This window comes from Clinocottus analis, unplaced genomic scaffold, assembly GCF_023055335.1.
Source record: "Clinocottus analis isolate CAN_PGR_092001 unplaced genomic scaffold, fCliAna1.0.p SCAF_4, whole genome shotgun sequence".
Classification (NCBI taxonomy): domain Eukaryota; kingdom Metazoa; phylum Chordata; class Actinopteri; order Perciformes; family Cottidae; genus Clinocottus; species Clinocottus analis.
The window spans coordinates 11,804,568-11,823,740 of NW_027176153.1; the positions used below are offsets into that span (position 1 = coordinate 11,804,568).

The 19,173-nt window shown below is 41.0% G+C and overlaps 1 protein-coding gene across 2 annotated transcripts; it reads right to left on the reverse strand.

Moving 5' to 3' along the window:
• Nucleotides 1–5,986: 5,986 nt before the first annotated feature.
• Nucleotides 5,987–17,876, reverse strand: impdh2 (IMP (inosine 5'-monophosphate) dehydrogenase 2). 2 transcript variants are annotated; one of them, XM_068597933.1, is made up of 15 exons: nt 17,412–17,876; nt 16,053–16,101; nt 15,326–15,427; nt 15,114–15,188; nt 14,504–14,710; nt 13,554–13,641; nt 13,214–13,413; nt 12,991–13,081; nt 12,452–12,547; nt 11,520–11,591; nt 9,229–9,372; nt 8,813–8,957; nt 8,113–8,256; nt 6,496–6,579; nt 5,987–6,375 (listed from the first exon to the last, which is right to left on the reverse strand). In XM_068597933.1, exons 1-15 carry the CDS (start codon nt 17,507–17,509, stop codon nt 6,354–6,356), a joined length of 1,617 nt encoding a protein of 538 aa, XP_068454034.1. In that variant the 5' UTR covers nt 17,510–17,876; the 3' UTR covers nt 5,987–6,353. The 2 variants fall into 2 exon arrangements, with proteins under 2 accessions (XP_068454034.1, XP_068454035.1); XM_068597934.1 differs by lacking the exon at nt 11,520–11,591.
• Between the last annotated feature and the right edge of the window lie 1,297 nt (nt 17,877–19,173).

The window sequence follows — 19,173 nt, forward strand, 5'->3', positions numbered from 1 at the left end:
TCCCTATTCCTCCTCAGTCACGTGAAAAGTTACTCCTTCCACTTCTCCAAAATCAAGTTATGATCTCTTCTGTATTGCTATTTCTTTCAAGGAAGATATGGCAATAATGTTTCGTGAATCCAAACGCCTTACAGCTGAAAGTCTGCTCTTTTGCCTCTTTGCCGTCTAATTTCAAGAGCCACAGAGACTAAACTCTCTAACTGACTGTCCCCGTCTCTCTCGTTTTTCTAGTGTATTCACGACTCCATCGAAGAAAAAGAAACGACTGTGATGGAGCAAGTCTCCACGTTGGTGTCGGCGGCGGTCACCCAACTCAAGAGATGTGGACGCTTCCATGCAGGCGCAGGAGGACGCCCGGCGACTTGATGGACCACGAGAAGGAAACGGAACAATCTCATGAGTCAGCTGGCGGCCGTGCACGAGAGGATCAGCCAAGACAACCACGAGAGGCGCCTCAAACTCGTGGACAGTGTCCAGGCTCCCTGTGCCCTCGGGTCACTAACTAACACTTCCTGTGAGTGGCGATGTAGGCGACAGGGTTATTCAGGTGGAGGAAACGCCTCGGTCACTCTGCTCCACCATCTGACGTGTGCCTCTTCCACATTCCTTTATGTTATCTTGGTTTATCACCACTGTACAGAGGAATGACTGCCCCACTGTAAACTAACAGCGGGGCTGAAACTTGAACAACAAAACATAAATTGAACAATGAAGCTGCATCAACAGTCGATTGTCGCTGCAGCATTCAAGTCAAAATATATATTATGCAATATGTGTTAATGTAATTTAGCCGTTGTTTAATCAGGTCTACAGCATGTATAACTCTAAACTCCAAATGTTGGATTTTTGTGTGTACTTGTGTCGTCTCAAAACATCTGTATTCATTTTGACATATCGGGCCTCATGCAAGAACAGCTCGTACAAACAGATTTGTTCTGCAGTGGCTTTTTAAGTGCTTTAAGACAATTTGCCGCAAAATACATAAGCGACAATCGTATATACATTACACTTAAATATATATATAATCGATTTTAGATTATATTATTCTCTCAGTCATCTACATGATACAGACTTCCCTCTCCCATTGCAGTCATTGGACACCTTGTTGTGGCAAGACAAAACAATTTAGTATTTATTTTAGCCATTTTCATAACAAACCATTTCTTCTTTATTTCAGTGACAGTACGACCCTCAGGGAACACAATATTAATTCTGTTACTGACGCTGTTAAAAAGTCTAGATTTTCCTTTATGTCTCCAAAAAATGTATGGACGGATGAGCTGCACCTCTTCTGCTGCCTCACCTGAGCACGTCGGTGTGACCCGTCAATCAAACTCTTACTCATACTGGCAGCTGCTGCCTTTATTGTTGCAGCAAACACTTTTACAAAGCATGTCCTGTCATTTGGGATTTCATATGCGCTTTTACGATGTGTGACCTCGTTAAATGATAACAGTTACTGGTAACGTTGTTTTGAATTTTGAATGATGAATAAGTGTCAAATGAGAATGTAAAACAGAAAATCATGTTGAGTCGTGTCAGGAATATATAGAAGAGAAGAGAAGCTGCTCTTCATCTGAATAGCACAGGCCGTGAATACGGCGTGGTGATGGGTGTTGTAAGAAACATACACAGTGATTGATGCTTTAAAGGAGATTTATGACCCATTTAGAAATCCGACACAGGAAACCCCTAAAACCAGCAGAGATCTGAAGCGATTGTCAGTGGCCGCTCATGTTCGAGGTGTCATTCTTTGCTGACACGGAATTCCCGGTTGCGTTTACTGTCGTCAGCAATCCGGGAGAAAACGTGTCATTGAGGAAAAACACCGTCTGCCTCAGACGAACAACAACAATGCAGTCATTACACTCCCAATGTATTCTGTTGAAAAAATGCAACCCAGCATTCAGCACGGGCCATACTACTGTTAGTTTCACTTTCCTCGTTTCATTTAGAAAGAAACAATACTGTCATGCCACCTTGAATGCACCGTCAGGATCAGAATGGGCCAATTATAGGCTGAAGGTGTTGGTTTGATACCTGTAGCTGTTGGCTTGTATGTTTACTTCTACTGTAGATACTTTTCTACTGTTCTCCACCATTACCAGTGTTTTTCATTTATTGTGTTTTTCTTATTAAAAGATCAATAAACTTTTAAACTGAAATGATACTAAATCTGATATAAATGATTTGTATCATGCTGCTTATTGAGAAGTGCTCCACATCAGCCCGTCTGCTCAGGACGTCCCGTGCATTGTGGGATTGAAACGGACGTCATAACCAGCTGGAGCTAAAAATCACAGCTGCATTATGGGTTCCGTTACAATCCCACCCACCAAAACGAGCTTCAGGTCCAAACTGGTCGGCTCAGGTCAACACAGCTAAAAGAAAGAGAAAAAGAAAAGAAAAAGGTTATTAACATGGGAAAAGGTGACTTTACAGTTTATGAGTCTGACTTCAGTTCTTTTAGTTGCAGTATTTTATATTTTTGTATCCGTGTACCATCTTGAAAAACCTGTCGTGTATCATCTGTTGAGTGACCAAAATGAAAATGAAAACAAGAAGAGCCACAAGAGGTGAACCTGACAAGGAAGAGCTGATCAAATCATAAAAGGAAGCAGAGAGCTGGAAAAGCAATGAACCAAGACATTAAATCATAGGACTCGTCCTGTGGAGCCACAAATAGCTTAGACCCTAATTTAAAGTTGCATTCATTTCTCAAATCCTCAAAGGCTTAAAAAAAAAATACTTAAAAGAACTAAACAAGTTCAGTTTAATCAGTCAAAACTAGAAGACTTAAAGACACTTTCAGTTTGTTCCCTATAGGCTACAACCCTTGCTCGTGTCACCTGAAGGTTCCAACAGTACGAGCTGTAAGGAGACAACCGGCTTTACAAGCTGTAAAACAAGACTTTATGGGAAAGAGTGTAGGACAAAGTTCAAGAAGTCAAAGCAGGACAAAGAGAGAGAGGTGGAACGAGGATGTGGCACACGGAGTCAAAAGCAACGTGAAAATACAATAAGACACCAATACAAAGTATTCACGTGATTATAAAGTTAGAAGAATGTTGCGTAAAGTGCTCCAGCTCACCAACATGCCAGAGCAGCACGTCCTCCTCCTGCCGTCCCCCCGTCTGCCAACATCTCTGAGAGTCCAGACTTCCTCTTTAAATACTGGAGAGATTCATTTCACTTTCACTTCTCCTGATCACACAAAACTCCTCCTTTGATTTCCTTTGTTCACTCCCTCCACGTCCCCTCCTCTCCCTGCTGGAGAGACACCATTACTACAGTCAGTTACACAACAGAAATGATCATTTTTGTAAAGTGGATTACGTCTTTACAATGTTAAGCAGTCTGGTTGTCATGTAATGTCTTTCAGGTTATTTATCCAACATGTTTATTAGGCATAATTTGATTTTAGAGGATGAAAGATGTTGCATATTATGAGTATTCAGATATGTATATGTTTGTGGACACACAAGTGAAGTATAATGTGTTCATTCTGCAAAGTGATTGTTGTTAGTCTGAATGGGTTTGTGTTGTGACTGGATGCATTTACTTCAGACGCAGTGTGAGCACATTGACTGACTGATTTACTGTTTTAATTTTTTACATGTTTGCTCATTAGTTAACATGACAAAAAAAACCACCAGTGTCTGATGAGTTTTAATTGGAAAAATTTACCTTGTAAAAAAACATTTTGATGTAAGTTTTCAGAGCTTTGAAGCACCACAAATGAAATGCCAGTCAATATTTAAAATCCTGGACAAATAAAGCCAAATATATCTCGAAGCTGCTGGAGGAAGGTGAACCAGTCGTAACACATGTTGCTGCTTCGCTGACCCTCTAGTCCCCTGGACAATGACAGTTTTGTATGTGTACAATCGTTAATTAATATTTTGCCTTTCTGAATATAAAATGTCCCCAGAAAACCGATGTGACGAAATGCCACGTCAGGTTCGAAGAGTATTCATGTAGTTTTTGGTTCAATTCCACATTTTGTGTTTAGTTTTGTGTTCATTTTTTTTTGTCTGGGATCTTACTTTATTTTTTCTTTTCTAAATTTTGACGACATTTTTAATTTAGTTCAACACAGTTAATGTTGAGTCTGCCTTTCTGTGGGATACAAAAAGCACCAAATAATTTGTAGCAGCAGTCATAGTTAGCTTAGTGCTGCTGGTTGATATCGGGGTTAAATAAATGGTCATGTAAACATCCTGCATTAACAAAATCTACTTATGAAAAAGGAGAAAAGTATACTTTAAGTATCAAAAGTAATTGTAAACAGTTTTACAATTGCGACATGGCCAATCGGAGGCATTTATTTGTCTCTTTTGACACACTTAAAGGAAAAATGACATTTAATCAGGTAATCAGGTAACTGTAAATAAATTAGTTTGTTATAGTACAGCAGCCCATTAACTAACATACTATGGCCGGCTATTCTTTGTATCGGTGCACCGTCTTGAAACATGTTCATCTGTTGAGCAACAGAAAGGAAAAATACAAAGAGAGCAAGAAGCACAACAGGTGAAAAGGACGAGGAACAGCTGATAAAATACAGTATAAATAAATGAAGGAAGATATTGACATCATAGTGGTGCCAAAAAATACCTTTTAGACTGTGATTTAAAGTTGTGACTAACTTCTTGTATAAAATTTCATATTATAGTATTGTCCCCATTAGGGAACATATATGAATTGTATTATTACTTGATGCACAAACACATGTGTTGTGTACATACGTGTATTTCAAGTAGTCTGTGAGTTATGAAGAAAAAAGGAAACACATTTAACAATTGCCCCATCTCACTGTACTAACAGTAATAGTATAGTCATGATCATAGTGACAGCAGTAAGACTGAAGGTTTCTGGTCAGCTTTAGTTTGGTGATGTGAATGTCAAAAGTAGTTGTTTAGGTATAAAATGGGCTAGTTTTGGTTTAAAAGTGAGTTTTATTTCTAGACATGTAACTTACCATGGTTTGGCATTTTAATGATTTAATTCAGTAGTTTTTCAGCAACGTGTAAACAAAAGCTAGTTTCATGAATGTCATCGGAAGGTATATGCTACCTAGACGTTAAAAAAAACGATCTTCATTTCAATGGTAGGATTGTAATCATTGTTTGGTCACGGATGTGGCAGTTGCGCTAATTGAGGCCTGTAAACCGACTCTTTCCAGGTGCGTTAATTAGCGTGTGACATGATGGACGACGTGAGACAGGTGCGACCTGCGGAGCGTGACCGGAGGATCCCACCGGCCCGTCTGAGCTTCGCCCTGGAAAGTCCGGTGGATTTGGCAGAGCACCTGATCCCCCTGGGGACCTCCAGCGGGACGTGTAGGTGGAGAGAAGGAGGAGGAGGAGGAGGAGGAAGAGGAGGAGGCTGCTTTGATGCAGTGTAGCAGTGATGCTGTATCAGGATGTGATCTGATTGGACGAGTCAGTGCTTGAACTGGGCCGGTGGTCACTCCTACATTTGACCCTCTGGCGTACCGTGACGAGTATCCGGTTCTCCGGGCGCACCATGCCGCTGCATGGCGCTGCGCCAGCACATCATAGTTAGGACCTTTATGGATGGCATACGATGCAATGGCATTGTCATGGTATACTCTATTATTTAATTTTTAATGCAACCATACTGTGACATTTGTACGACTTTATTTTAAAACAGCGGACCTTTTAATAACATTTTCTTTTTTAAATACAAAAGATTATTTTTTTAGACATACGATTTTATATACATGTTCAACAAACTATACTATGGATTTTTTTTTGTTTATTTGTTCTTACCATAATATGATTTTTTTGTATTGCCTTTTTTTTTTTTTTTTTACATATACTATGATTTGTTTATTAGTTTTACTGACATACTAGTCTGACTTTTTAACAAGGAAATGTAAAGTACATTCTGTTACATTGTCTCAAAGTACTAGATATTTACAAATATGAAAGCAGAGGTGACAAAAAACAAACACAGCAGCTTGTGGAAAAACACATAAGCTTTTATTATTGGGCAACTTTCTGTTGCCTTAACATGGACACTCCAGACATGTTTTTTAATCACAATTTGAAAGGCATTGTGGGACTCAATCACACGTGCACTGATTGATAAATGCTTAATGCCCATTTTTCATACACACACACACACACAGACGATGCATAGATGACAGTGGCAGGAAGACTTGATGGATTCTTGGAAGAGTAGAGTGGGTGTGAGAGCTCATCTTTAAAGACTAACTTGTATGAAAAGTTAGTGGTGTGTGTATGTGTGGATATAATTGAAAGCATTTGGTATGAAGTGTGTTTGCATAATGTGTCTGTTGGAAGGATTCTCCGTCTGGCGTCTTCTCAAAACAGACGTTTCTCATAACTGTGGGGAGAAAGAGGAAGTTTAACTGAAAATGTGTCGGGTTTAAGCGAGATATCGACACTACAGATGTTGAAATATGAAACCACATCATTGAGGCGAGTGGTTTCTGGTTGTGTGTACCTGTGCAGGCTGTGAACTCCACCCTCCATTTGAGCCGAAGCTGTTCTCTTTTCGAACTTTAGATCTCCAGAGTACATCATGGCTCTGCAACGAGGAAAGATGCTGTTACCCTCATCAAGGGAAAGAATATAGTGCAGCACAGGCACTGGGCAAGTACGGCTGAGGCCGAGTCCCAAATTCACACAGAATGTATTACACAAGCGTTATCGTCACAGATAAAGTCTTATGGCCTTCTATACAATTACTTTTACACTTTTATTAGCATACTCTAACAATTAACCTTTTGTTTTTTCGACATTTGCTCTAGCATATTTATGGCTTCACTTTTGTCTATAACTTATTGGAAAGACTATACCAAGACTGTAAACTTTGAACTTGTAACATATTTTTGACACAATATACTATACTTTTTTAAATTACATTTTAAGGCAATACTTTACTATGACTTTAACATCAACATGCAACACTATGGATTAATTTAGCTCTAATCTACTCTTTTGAAATTAATCTGGAAAGAAGTATAAGTTTTCTAAATACTTGTCTGTAGTTTTGTTTGGCCTTTGTTCATTAACAATCAACAGAGGAATAGCTCAATACTTCTGTGACTTTATGTCACGTTCAGTACACTCTATTGTGCCAACAAGATATTTAATGTACCCTGTGGCCACTTAGTTTTTTTACACTTTCATAGAGGTGTTAGCTCAATTTGATGTTTGTTGTTGTTGTATTGGAGTTGTTTCCTATACTCGGTGACGACATTTAAGTTTAAGTGACAGGTGGTTAGCCCTGAAGTTAGCATTAAGGTGGACCAGCTATTCTCCTTTAAGTTTTACTTGTTACATCTCGCCTGCAAACTATGCTCAGTTTGTATCAGATGTTAAAATGTGAGCAACAGCATACTGGTGTATATTTAGTGTTTAATTTTCCTAGGTAGAAAGAAAGGAACATTTGATTGAAATATAACATGATATTTAGGTAACTAATGGTATTACTAATGTCGGAAGAAAAAATTATTCACGCTTAACCAGTTACTGTTTCACTGTTATATTCAGACTTCTCATCTTACTGTCTCTGTTTAATCTTACACACAAACTCAGCATGTCTCCTGATAGCAGGGAGACTGGGGAATCTGTATGTTTCTGTCTGAAAGAACGTGCAGTTCCTTTGTTATTATATGACCATTTCTTACAAACTGCTCTATGGGACGAGGGGAAAGGTTGCCGATTGGACGAAGACGTCATGAGGGTTTCTGTTAGTGGGTCATGATGAGTATTTAAGAGATGGTTCTTTAAGAGATCTTTGAGCAGTCTTGGATATGCAATTTGTCTATCATGTTGTACTTCTGACTCGGCTCCTTCCTTGCAACGAATAAATGTTCCTGTTTTGATGATTTTACCACTAGGTGTCGAGTAAAATTTCGAACAACTAAGTACTCATATCGGTACTTGGTCTGATCTAAAGCAAGCGGTATCGGTTCATCTTGTAATGGTAGAACGTATGGCTGTTGTATTTAAATGCAATTGATAGGACAGGTGCACCTTGTATTTCATTATTCTGTGTGTGAACACATTTTTCAGATCAATTATTTGAGGCAGTTTTATGTAACTGTCTTATTACCTGAGCTGCGTGAGGCTCTTGGCTCCGATGTCCTGACAGGAGTGCTGGGTGCCGGCCAGCAGGTAGGGAACAAACTTGTGGATGGAGCCTTTGTCCTGCACCGCTCCAGAAACGCCCTGAGCCACTTTGATCTTGTCACACTCACTGGGAGGGAAGAGGAAGAAAACAATTTGAGAGTGATGTGATGGCGTCAGTGTCATAGAAAGAGCACACACACTCTCTGTGACATTTAAAGCAGGTGATTGTGTACAACCTGTGTACCGCCACCTTATGGCTAAAGACCCATAGTAAGATAAGGTGAATTAAAGCAGTTTTTTCTTTTTAAAATGTTTTGATGTGAAACTAAAATAAAGATTTCATTGAAGCAATATTGGGTAAAATGTTTGGGACTGTTGTTTTTCTAATGAGCGCATCATTCTTTAACATAAGGTATGTGGTAATTTGTAATAGTCTGAAAAATACTGATTTGAAGGAGGAACTGTTGTCATCGGACAAAGAATGGTCTCTGATGACATTTTAGTGAGACGGGGCTATAATGCGTTTGAAGGAACAGTACGCTTTCATGTTTCTCAGAGTCAGTCCATTGCTTTGTTGTACTTTAACCTGCAGATATACAGTCAGTACTCAGGTGCTGTCCACTGTAAAGTCTAATTGACTTGAATGATACATTTATGTTGGGCCAGTTTTAGTGTTTTTGTACCTGAAGTATCTGGTCTGGGAGCCCAGGTTTTTATCCATGGCATCCAGGGAGCCCATGCCGCGGTATTTCTTCAGCCTGATGCCATCGGAAAAGAAGTATTCCCCAGGAGCTTCGCTGGTGGCAGCCAGCAAAGAGCCCATCATCACTGGACACAAAGAGATGAGTGAACATTAAAGATGACTACTGAAAACTTTAATGGACTGCAAATGGGAAAAGGGCTGCTTTTTCTTTATCATCATGAATCTGGATTTACACGGGGGAAGTAAACAACTTAACCCAAATCTGAAAATCTACTGTCTATGTAATTATATTTGAAGGGAAAAAAACAATATTCTAATGTTGTTCATATCTTATCCATTGTCTTAATATTTCAATAGTACGGCCTCGCTCTGACTGAAACACCCATCTATCCATACCTGTGGATGCTCCCAGTGCCAAGGCCTTGGTAATGTGCCCAACCGTCTGGATGCCGCCGTCAGCGATGACCGGCACGCCAAAACGTCTGGCGTACTCCGATACCTTGTAGACAGCTGTGGCCTGCGGTCTGCCGCACGCCAGCACTGAAGAGAGATGAAATTTGATGTGAGGAAAAGTAATCGCTGTTGAATTAAATCATCTTTAACACAAGTTGTACTGACCTGTATTACATAAACACCATAACCTCACAAAATGTTCACGAAATGCAAACGCTGACATTTTCCATCTTTTCCAGCAAACTATTCTTTCCTATCAGTATATGTTTTCAAAAACACTTTGCCGACATAAATACAAATCGAGGCTTTGGAACCTGACATCAAAAAACTTCCCAACTGAGCTCAAGAGAGTTGAACAGAAATGTTGATAGGCATGGTAGAAACTTGCGGTGATCCAAGTGATAAGACATTCAACAATGTTTTAACAATCTAACACATCGTGAAGTAGCAGACAGGCTGGGAATTAATCTCTTTCTGTTTTGTTAGTTAAAAGAAAGTGAGCACATCAGCAGATAAAAACCACACGACGACTTCAATCCCGCTTCTCTTAATATATCCTGCCTCTATTCAACTAAACACTGCTAATCGATTCAAATAAAAATCATTTAAGATTGTAACTAGAGTTGCAAAGGGGCGAAATTTTCCGGTAAATGTCCGGAAAGTTTCCACGGGAATTTGCAAAAGCGTATAACAGGGAACTTAAATGTAGTTGCGAACAAGACTATGCACGCCTAGCTCAGCTGGACCCTAAATGCAGCTGGTCGGGAACAATTTCTGCCCAAAACATAACGTAAACATAAGACATTTTTGAACGTTTTTGTCATTAGTGTGAACTGATGTAGAAAGTGAACTTTCCCAACACAGTGTGTTATTAGCATATTGATTACTTGGTAAACTGAAGCCATGCTCATTTTAATACCAAGTTCATTTGTATACAGCAGACTACCTTTTTACAGCAGTGAGAGTAAGACGTATGTATGTCCACACAAAAGTACACCATTCCCTCGATTATTCACGGCTTTCGGGGTCCATCAACAAGCGCATGTTGGGCAACTTATCACATTACAGCAGGGCTATTGAGGCCACACCACTACATGTGAGCACAAGGACTACATCGACTCAGATAAGTTTTGATGATATTACTGTTAATTTCCGTTAATTCCCATAAATTCCCGTATATTCCTGTAGAAAGTTTTCAACTTTGAAAATTCCCGGAATTTTGCAACCTTTTAACCAATAATCTGTCATAGCATCAAAGAAAAAGGTCACAGACCCCCCCCCCTCCCCCCCCCTCCCCCATCGCCCTGAAGCCGTAAACCTAGGGGAAACACTGGATCACACAAAAACACAACCAGTTTTTTTTCTTTTTACTGTGCTGAAAAGCGTGTGATCAAAGCAAACACACACACACACACACACACACACACACACACACACACACACACACGCGCGCGTACACACACACAGAAGTAGACTTGAAAAGGACAATACGTGTCGCACACTCCATAAGCATTACTCTAAAAGGCCTTCGTCATGATCAACAATTAAAACGTCCTCTCATACAACCATGCAACAATTCAAAAGTATGTCACTTTCGGTGCAGCACTTGCAGGTTCTAAATACACTGTGCTGACTATTAGAAAGTAAGTCACAGGAATTAGAATATGACACTGAATGGAGATATATTTATCAAGGCCGCCTTGTCCTTGATCATGATAATTAATAATGAAGCAAAAGTGCACGCTGAAATATGACCTGCCTGGCCCACCTCAGCAGGTTCACCAGGTGGTTTCCAACTACATTACAGAGCTAATTTTTCGAACACCATATGTTAGGATTGTGTGTTAGAAATGGATGAACGCTGCAGCCTACAACTGATCCAGTCCTCATCTGACCAGTGGTTTTCATAGGCAACCAAAGGACGAAATGGAGAGTGTCTCAATCTGATGACATCGTCAAGACCTGAGCCCAAAAGAGCAGTAAGGTGGGTGGAGGAAGAGCACATTCACTTATGATTGACAGATTAGTAAGGACACGGGAACAAGCAAAACCCCAAAACCCCAAAACCACCCACGGTGAGCTCGAGGACCTACGACTGCCATCTCTACTACTTCTACCGATGCAAAGCTGTTAACCAATCAATGCAGCAGGCTGTGAAGTGGGCAGGGCGGAAACACTGATAGTGGAGCCAATGGGAGCCCAGCGCAGTCCAAAGGGGCACGGGGAAAACTTACTGGAGTATCCCGTAACAGTGGTTGGGGTTTTGGGGCTGTAGAGTTTTATTGCTGGTGGTATACTGAGGGGAGCTGGACATGGACATGGACAAGAACACACAAATAAACAAACAAACACAAGGGTGGGAAGTGATAGAGAGAAGGGGAGGTGGCAGGTTGGAGGACAACAAGATGACGGGCAAAAAGAAAACTGTAAGTAAAAGAAAATGAACAAATATTGCAAATGACTTGAGAGGAATCTTGGGACAAGATGAGGAGGGAAAGCAAGAAATACAGACTTACAATATTTACGGTAAACTTCATTGCTCTGCCTGACAAATAAGCTAAAAGCATCCCAATGACAACTTAAGATTTGGAATCCATACTTCGCTGTAAAAGCCCTACTCGCACAATTTAATGGTCGGCCTTAAAAATGAAACAAAAAGCAAGTCAACCACCAACACACTGACAGACTAGGCGATCATAGCACCTGACGTGACAGACTACACACTGAACCCCGACCTCTCATAAACTTGCAGGAGTCGCCAGAGACAGACTTCTTGGGATCATAAATGTCAACACACCGTGCACCTGAACAGTGGACTAGAGAAAGAAGAAGAAACAACTCCAACAGGCCCGTCTTTCCCCGTGAGCAGCATGGGGAGCCTCAGACGAGCAATCTGCTGTCCTCCACAAAGACAATCGTTGAACCAAGCGATCATTTTTCTGCCAGTTATCAAGCCGATATCATGTCGTTATCAAGCCAACCGGACACTCAGCGAACGCTTTTTTTCAGCCAAACCAAAGTCAATCAAAATGACAAACTGCACATCCTTTCACTAAGTGGTTCCTTTATTGGTTAAAAAGATGAATGAGCCAGAATGGCTCAGGGCTGCTTTGTGGACGGAAGGAGTTCGAGAGGCCAAGTGCGTTTGTGGAGTTCCTCAACTTACCTTCCTGCGTTATGCAGATGGAGCCGCTGCCCATCCCCACCCTCAGCCCGTCAACTCCTGCGTCTATCAGGTTTTTGGCCTGAGCTGCAGTCACCACTGCAGCAGAGAGGGGAGACAGAAAGGCCGTTAGAGCTGGACAAGGATTTGGGTTCAGTGTAAAAATATAGATTTTCTCACTCGATACAAACTTCATTTGAAGGGATCCAATGTCCATTCATAAAATCCAGGGATTGATCTTTTACTATATGCCTTTTGAAATAGACCTCAATTAAATCGAAACATACCAGGAGCCGCTTCACTGGAGGCTGAAAGTATTCATTTTAAACATTGTGTAACTAAAATATCCCCTTCATCCAATCCATACAGAGTCAAATTGGAAATCGAATACTTGTGAATTGGAACTAAATCAATTCGGAAAATCAGTAGGAACACCTGGCCAAAATAACGAGAACGTTCATGCGACATTTTTGTAAACAATGTCATCATTTAGCTTGTATCAATCAAAATACTTTCTCTAAGGTAAAGAAAGGCGTGATTACCATTGCCTCCAATGACCTGTAGATTTTCATACTTTTCTTTGATATATTTGATCATGTTGATCTGGTAGATTGAGTTGCCTTGAGAAGAGTCCTGGAGATACAGAAGAAGCACATGACATTGGTATTTACAGAGCATCATCACAACTTTTAGACCCAATTCTCTTGTTTCTTTCTGTGGGAAACAAGTCTCCACTGCCAAAATCTGTACTTAAGTCCTCCATACCAGCACAACCACATCGACCCCACTCTGCACAAGCAGGTCCAGACGATACTTGTCGTCGTTGTGGGTGCCGATGGCGGCGCCACACAGCAGCTGTTTGCGCGAGTCTTTGGAGGCCAAAGGGAAGTCTCTGTTCTTCTTCAAGTCTGTGCGGGCAATGATGGATACGAGGGACCCCTCCTCGTTCACTATGGGCAGCTTACCTGCGGGACCAATCACAGGGGTCAAACATGTACAGGCGTTCACTCCTGGATGCTTGACAAATCATTTTATGTCACGTTTTCAACTGAACTGTTAAGTAAAAATCATGAGTCATGAATTACAACTTGAACAACCTCCTTACCTTTCTTACTCCTCTGGAGGATTTCATTGGCTTCTTTCAGTGTCACTCCAGCTGGGGCAACCACGAGATCTTCTAGTTTTGTCATCACCTGTCAAGACATTAACACACAGAGTATAAAGAAAGGAAGCATCCACACTCAAAGCATCGTATCATTAAAGTACTAAATCCCCCAGAAGTGCTGAGAGTTCCTACATTCCCTTAAAACTCTGCATTACCACTGAAAAACAAGGTCATAAACATATAATATAAGTGTGATCCAATTCCAATCGTGCTAATCTTAAACTAACCTTTTATTGTGACCTTTTCAGAATAGCTCCACTGAAGCAACTCACCCGATAATGTCACCACTCGTTATAGAAATGATTGTGCAATGGACACGGAAACAGGGTCTTATTACAATTTAAACCTGCACAAATGTTGACGTTAACCTTTATGTTTTTTTTTGTTTTACCAAAGACTGTTGATTACATACATTATTATTCAACGGTTGCTCAGAGAGATCTTTGTCTCTGACAAATTAAAAAAAACAGAAAGTCTGGTTGAACCAGTTGTGCAGCTTTGTCCAAAGCATTATTGTTTTTTTGCAAAACCTTCTTACAAGACAAACTCTATTTGAAAAAAAAAATACTTTCTACAACATAGAAGTATGAAAGACAATTCAACAATATAGAGTTGTCTTCTCTGACAGTAAGAAATCAAGCTTTTGAGGCAGAAAACCCCCACCTGAGCAGCAGTATAGTTTACAGTAAAATAGCCCTTTATCATTCTCAAAAATCAATATGGATCAGGGTCCGAGTTAAATTCATAGCTATTAAATATGTCTACTGTCACCAGTAAAATATCCCTACGTCTTACAAAATCCCTATTCATCAATTCCAATTCCTTTTTGCTTCCAACATCATAGTAGTTTCAGTTACTAATGGCTAATGACTTATCTAAGCTACACCCACCTCACTCAGTGGCAGGTTGTGCTCCTCCTCCTTCAGGAAGTCGATGTCTCGAGAAGAGATGATGCCCACCAGCTTGCCGCCCATTTTTCCGTTGTCCGTGATGGGAATTCCACAGAAGCCATGGCGAGCCTTGGCCTGGAAGACGTCTCGTACGCGCTCGCTGGGGCTCATCACCACCGGGTCTGTGATGAAGCCCTGCTCATAGCGCTGGTGGGGGAGGGAAGCAAGGAGAAGAAGGAAAGGGAGGGTGTGGAAGATTATAGACGGGCAGGAAGAGGATGGTGTGGAACAAAAACAAACATAATCGGGAAGTGGATTTAAGAACCAGTAATGCAAAGAAGGATAATATAAGAGGAAATGTAAGGGATTCAGAACAGGGAAGGTTGGATCAAGTTTTACTCAAGCGAGAGATGGGGGAAAAAACACTCCTACATTGTTCAAACTGAGAACAAATAAAAACAGAGAAAGACAAAGAGATGCTGACGTGAGATGACAGAAAAGATAAACATAAAATAAATAACAGAAGAGACACGATGAGCAGATGAACCAGATGTAGGACTGAAAATAGGAATAAAAAAAAGTGTAAAAAGGGAACTAAAACCAGCCCTACCTTGACTTTGCGAACTTCATTGGCCTGGAACTCTGGCGTGCAGTTGTGGTGGATGACGCCGATGCCACCCGTGAGCTGTGAGGACACGATACATTAGTGTGTTCACGTCGACCGTGTTTAATCAGGATTAAAAACCGATCTTTACGACGTGACAACGTGATAGCGCAAACAATAACCAATCTCATAATCCAAAGTAAAGTTGCACTACTTACTGCCATCGCGATGGCTAAGTTGGCCTCTGTGACAGTGTCCATGGGAGTGGAGACAAAGGGTGTTTTCATGGTGATTTGTTTGGTGAGCGCTGAGGTCAAGTCCTGCACAAAAGAGGTCAGTGGGTTTAAACCCGTGCCAAGTATTCTCCTGAGAAACTACTCCTAATGCAACATAACTGAGGATAGTACAATTTGCTAAGGCTACTACTACTACTACTACTACTACTCATTAGCTACTACTAATATACATACATTGATACATCTCTGTAAACCCTCTCAAAGACTGTACATCTTTTTGAAATATTAACCTATAATCAAGCTTTGTATCAATGTAACGGGCTTTTTTAAATATAAAAAGTGTAATAAAATAATGACTCAATTCCATTTTGTTGCTTTGATTTCAGGGTCCTTGAATTGTGATCATATGGATATTGATTGAGGTCACGTTTTCTCACTTAAGGACTCTTGCGCCGCTGTTATGCTCCATTGAAGAACTATCATCCCCTCAATGTCACGGCGGGAGGCCATAATTTACTGTTCTGGCTTGTTGAGGCATCGATGGACTACTTCAGGAAATATGTGTGCTCGGAAGCACACAGCTGATAATCCTTACCCTCATCTCATGTGTTTCCATCCCAGACATCATCCCATATTCAGATTTGTTTAATAGCGCCAAAGCAACATTTAACCGATATTTATGCTTTGGAGAATATTTGTCGCGACTCACCACTTGTTCTGCTGTGAAGTCGATGTAACCCGGCAGAAGCAGGAAGTCACTGAAGGAGAGACGAGAAAGACGAGGTTAGAGCGGCTTCTTACAGAGACTTGTTTATCATTAATGGATTCGAATCCGCCTCAGCCAACCGAACACGATATAAATAAAACTTTAATAGTAATACTGAACCTTTACTGTTTGACCCATCGCGCTTCACTGAACGACTGAAAAGAAGTGTATCAAACAAAACGCACAATTTCTAGTTTTCCAGAAATAGAAGCCCAAGAAGGTATTCAAGGACTATTGTGACTTAAACTACTCTGAACAGGACAGCAACACATTTCTTTCTTTCTTGGGACTCTTCAGAAGCGGTCATGTTACAAAACACGTTTGTCATAAAGAACGCATGTCTAGTCATGTTGAGTAGGAGTGGCAGTAAGGCCCATGTGAGGATGAGACTAATGGCGGGGCATATAATCATTACCAATACACGTTATTACACATTCATTACCATTCAACGCAATCAATTAAGTGATGGGTTCAGTGGGTCATTAATACACATTTGTTTTAGAGCAACATGTTTCACAATGAGTAAATCTATCAATCATATGTTCTGATGTATTAATTAATCGTTTCTTGTCAGTGTCTACTCGGTACACAACATTTATTCTTCTTTATTGTTGTACAAGTACAGCCTGGATCCACACAGCAGAACAACACAGGACCCTGTCAGTCAGGACCTAAATATGGAACAAGTGAGCAGACAAAAGGAATGCGTCCCTCCCCTTCATTTCATTTCCGAGGAGATGTATTTCTGACTACAGTGTTTTTCACTTCTTTTTACCTTACTCATCAGCAACCTTCTTTGCCTGACAATGTGACATTTAGATATGAGACAGTAGTATTTGGTGCTTTGGTGTCGTCTAATGTTCACACCTGTCACAGTATTAATTTAACCCAACCTGTAAAAACGGTTATATAACATAATGTAACATATGTCTTCTGCTGCTGTGGAGGCGCTTCCTAATGTTCACCCAGTGAACCTCGTCAGTCAGTAATAAACATGCTGATGGTGCAAGAAGGGAAACGTAGCATGCAGTGTTTGGTAGCTGCATGCTTCTGAGGGACCGCTCCTTTTAAAGTCAGGGTTTATTTTAATAATGTATCCATTATTCCACTGCCCCTTCAAAACACGGCTGACTTTGGCAACACCGGGTCCAGTCTCTGGACAACAGACCCACTCTCACGGTGAACACGCGGGCTAGTTTGCGGTTAGCACGTGAAGCCGCGGGGCGGTACGGAGCTACGCGCTCGTGGAGGCTGTGTCGCCGGGCTCGGCCCGGTGTCCCGGGACAGAGTGGGAGTCTTTACTTGTATGTGAGCCCGTCTCCTCCGTTGAACAGCTGCTGTCCCGACAGCCCGTCGTCGGGGACGTAACCGGTTTGGCCGCTGATCAGGTAGTCCGCCATGATGTCCCAATGAGCTCTCGCTGGTCCTTCAGTGTTTTAACTAATTAAACTAAATAATTTAACCGCTAAGGCAACGAGAGGACACGTTAAAAAAAAACAAAAAACACAACACACACGGGCCGGGAACGGAGACTGACAACTTTCTTCCTTTCGCCGCGCGCGCGCCGCTTTTCTTCTAGGTCACTTAACAGTCCGACCGGTGTCCTGATCCGCGCGCCTCCGTGCTGTGTTTCCGGTTAACGGCGGTACATTGAAGATAAAATGTCGGTGTGAATGCTGGTCTGTCTGCACTGGGGCCAGAGCTGGGCGCTCATGTTCTTTCTGTAGCTCCTTCAGACACGTGCATTGTTTCCTTCCTTGGCATCAGTTTCCGACACTGACGACTGACGTCACTTCCGGTCAACTCTGCGCCTTCCTTCATTTTTTTTTTCACCAATCGTCGCAGAGAGAATAGCTTTTATTATCGTACAGGCTATTAATAATGCGAAATAAAATACTGTTTGGCGGCTATAGCTGAATAAGAGTCAGCTCAGTGGACTATACTAAAGATCCCAGCATGCTCTGCGGCTTTAAAATCCAGCGCTCACATGGTTGACTCAAGCCCAGCCTTCAAAATGTCCCTTACTCACAAAAGTATATGAACATCAAAATATATTTTATATATTAGAAAAAAAGCTGATAGCTGATCAATTTGGAGCTATTTTAACAACTTCGTCACAATTATTTGTTGATTGTATTTAGTTTTAATAATATGAATCTGCAAAGTAGAGCTAACCGGTAGCTAAAGTTTTTACATCTATATAGTGGAGTAAAACTTACAATATTTCCCTTTGAAATGTAAGGAAGTAAAAAGTAGCATGACACTCAAGGTCTTAAAAAATGTACTTATAAGCCCTTAAGTATATAAATATGTCTCAACCACTCTTTAAAGCAAACCAGAGTATCATTCTGAGCCATCATTTGGAAAGAAGTTGGAGGATTTCACAAGTCAGAAATACAAACTTTTTTTCCCACTTTATCTTAACACATCCCAATTCACAGTGCCTTACAAAGACCCTGCAGAGCATATAGCTCTTTTAATAACGGGACTGCCTCCTTGTCCTGCTTCGGAGTAAACACTTGAGGGTGCCATCCTCTCACACACTCAGTAACTGTATTAAGTTGTAAGTGGGTCACACACACTTGAGTAGCGGAGTCGCATTTACGCCTGACTATACTAGGCCATTAGCAGATGCCCTGGACCCCGTTATAAAATATATCTGCCAATCTCAAAATGTCAGAGGTGACCTGGGTTTCTTCAGCAACAACGCAGTGACCGTCGAGAAAAAGCTGAAATATTTTGGAATGTGTAGAACTGCCTTTCCCCTGATCCAACACGACCGATGCAGAGCGAGGACACATCCAAAGCTGAAGTCCCTATAAAATCATTCAGCGGCACATTGAGTACTTATATTTGAGGGCTGGGCGGTACAATGGAAGACCTCGCACTCATATTTATACAGCTCAGCTGCATTTTTTTTTGGGTTAATTTTGCAAAAATAATTTAAGGGGATTTTGTTGTTGAAAGATAAACATGTAGGGGTTGAAACTCTTCATGCGTCATAGGCCGTCTATTAAAAAGACGGTAGGAAATATTGACTTGTTAACTTATCACATTTCATCAT

Bases quoted from the DNA above. Each gene is read 5' to 3' on its own strand.
- impdh2 (XM_068597933.1), bottom strand. From the start codon at position 17,509: ATGGCGGACTACCTGATCAGCGGCCAAACCGGTTACGTCCCCGACGAC. The intron at 9,373-11,519 runs GTAAGTTTTCCC...ATCTCTCTTCAG, and splicing joins CACTGTTACGGGATACTCCA to TGCTGGCGTGCGGCAGACCG. The intron at 8,257-8,812 runs GTACAAAAACAC...CTTCCCTCCCAG, and splicing joins TCCCAGACCAGATACTTCAG to TGAGTGTGACAAGATCAAAG.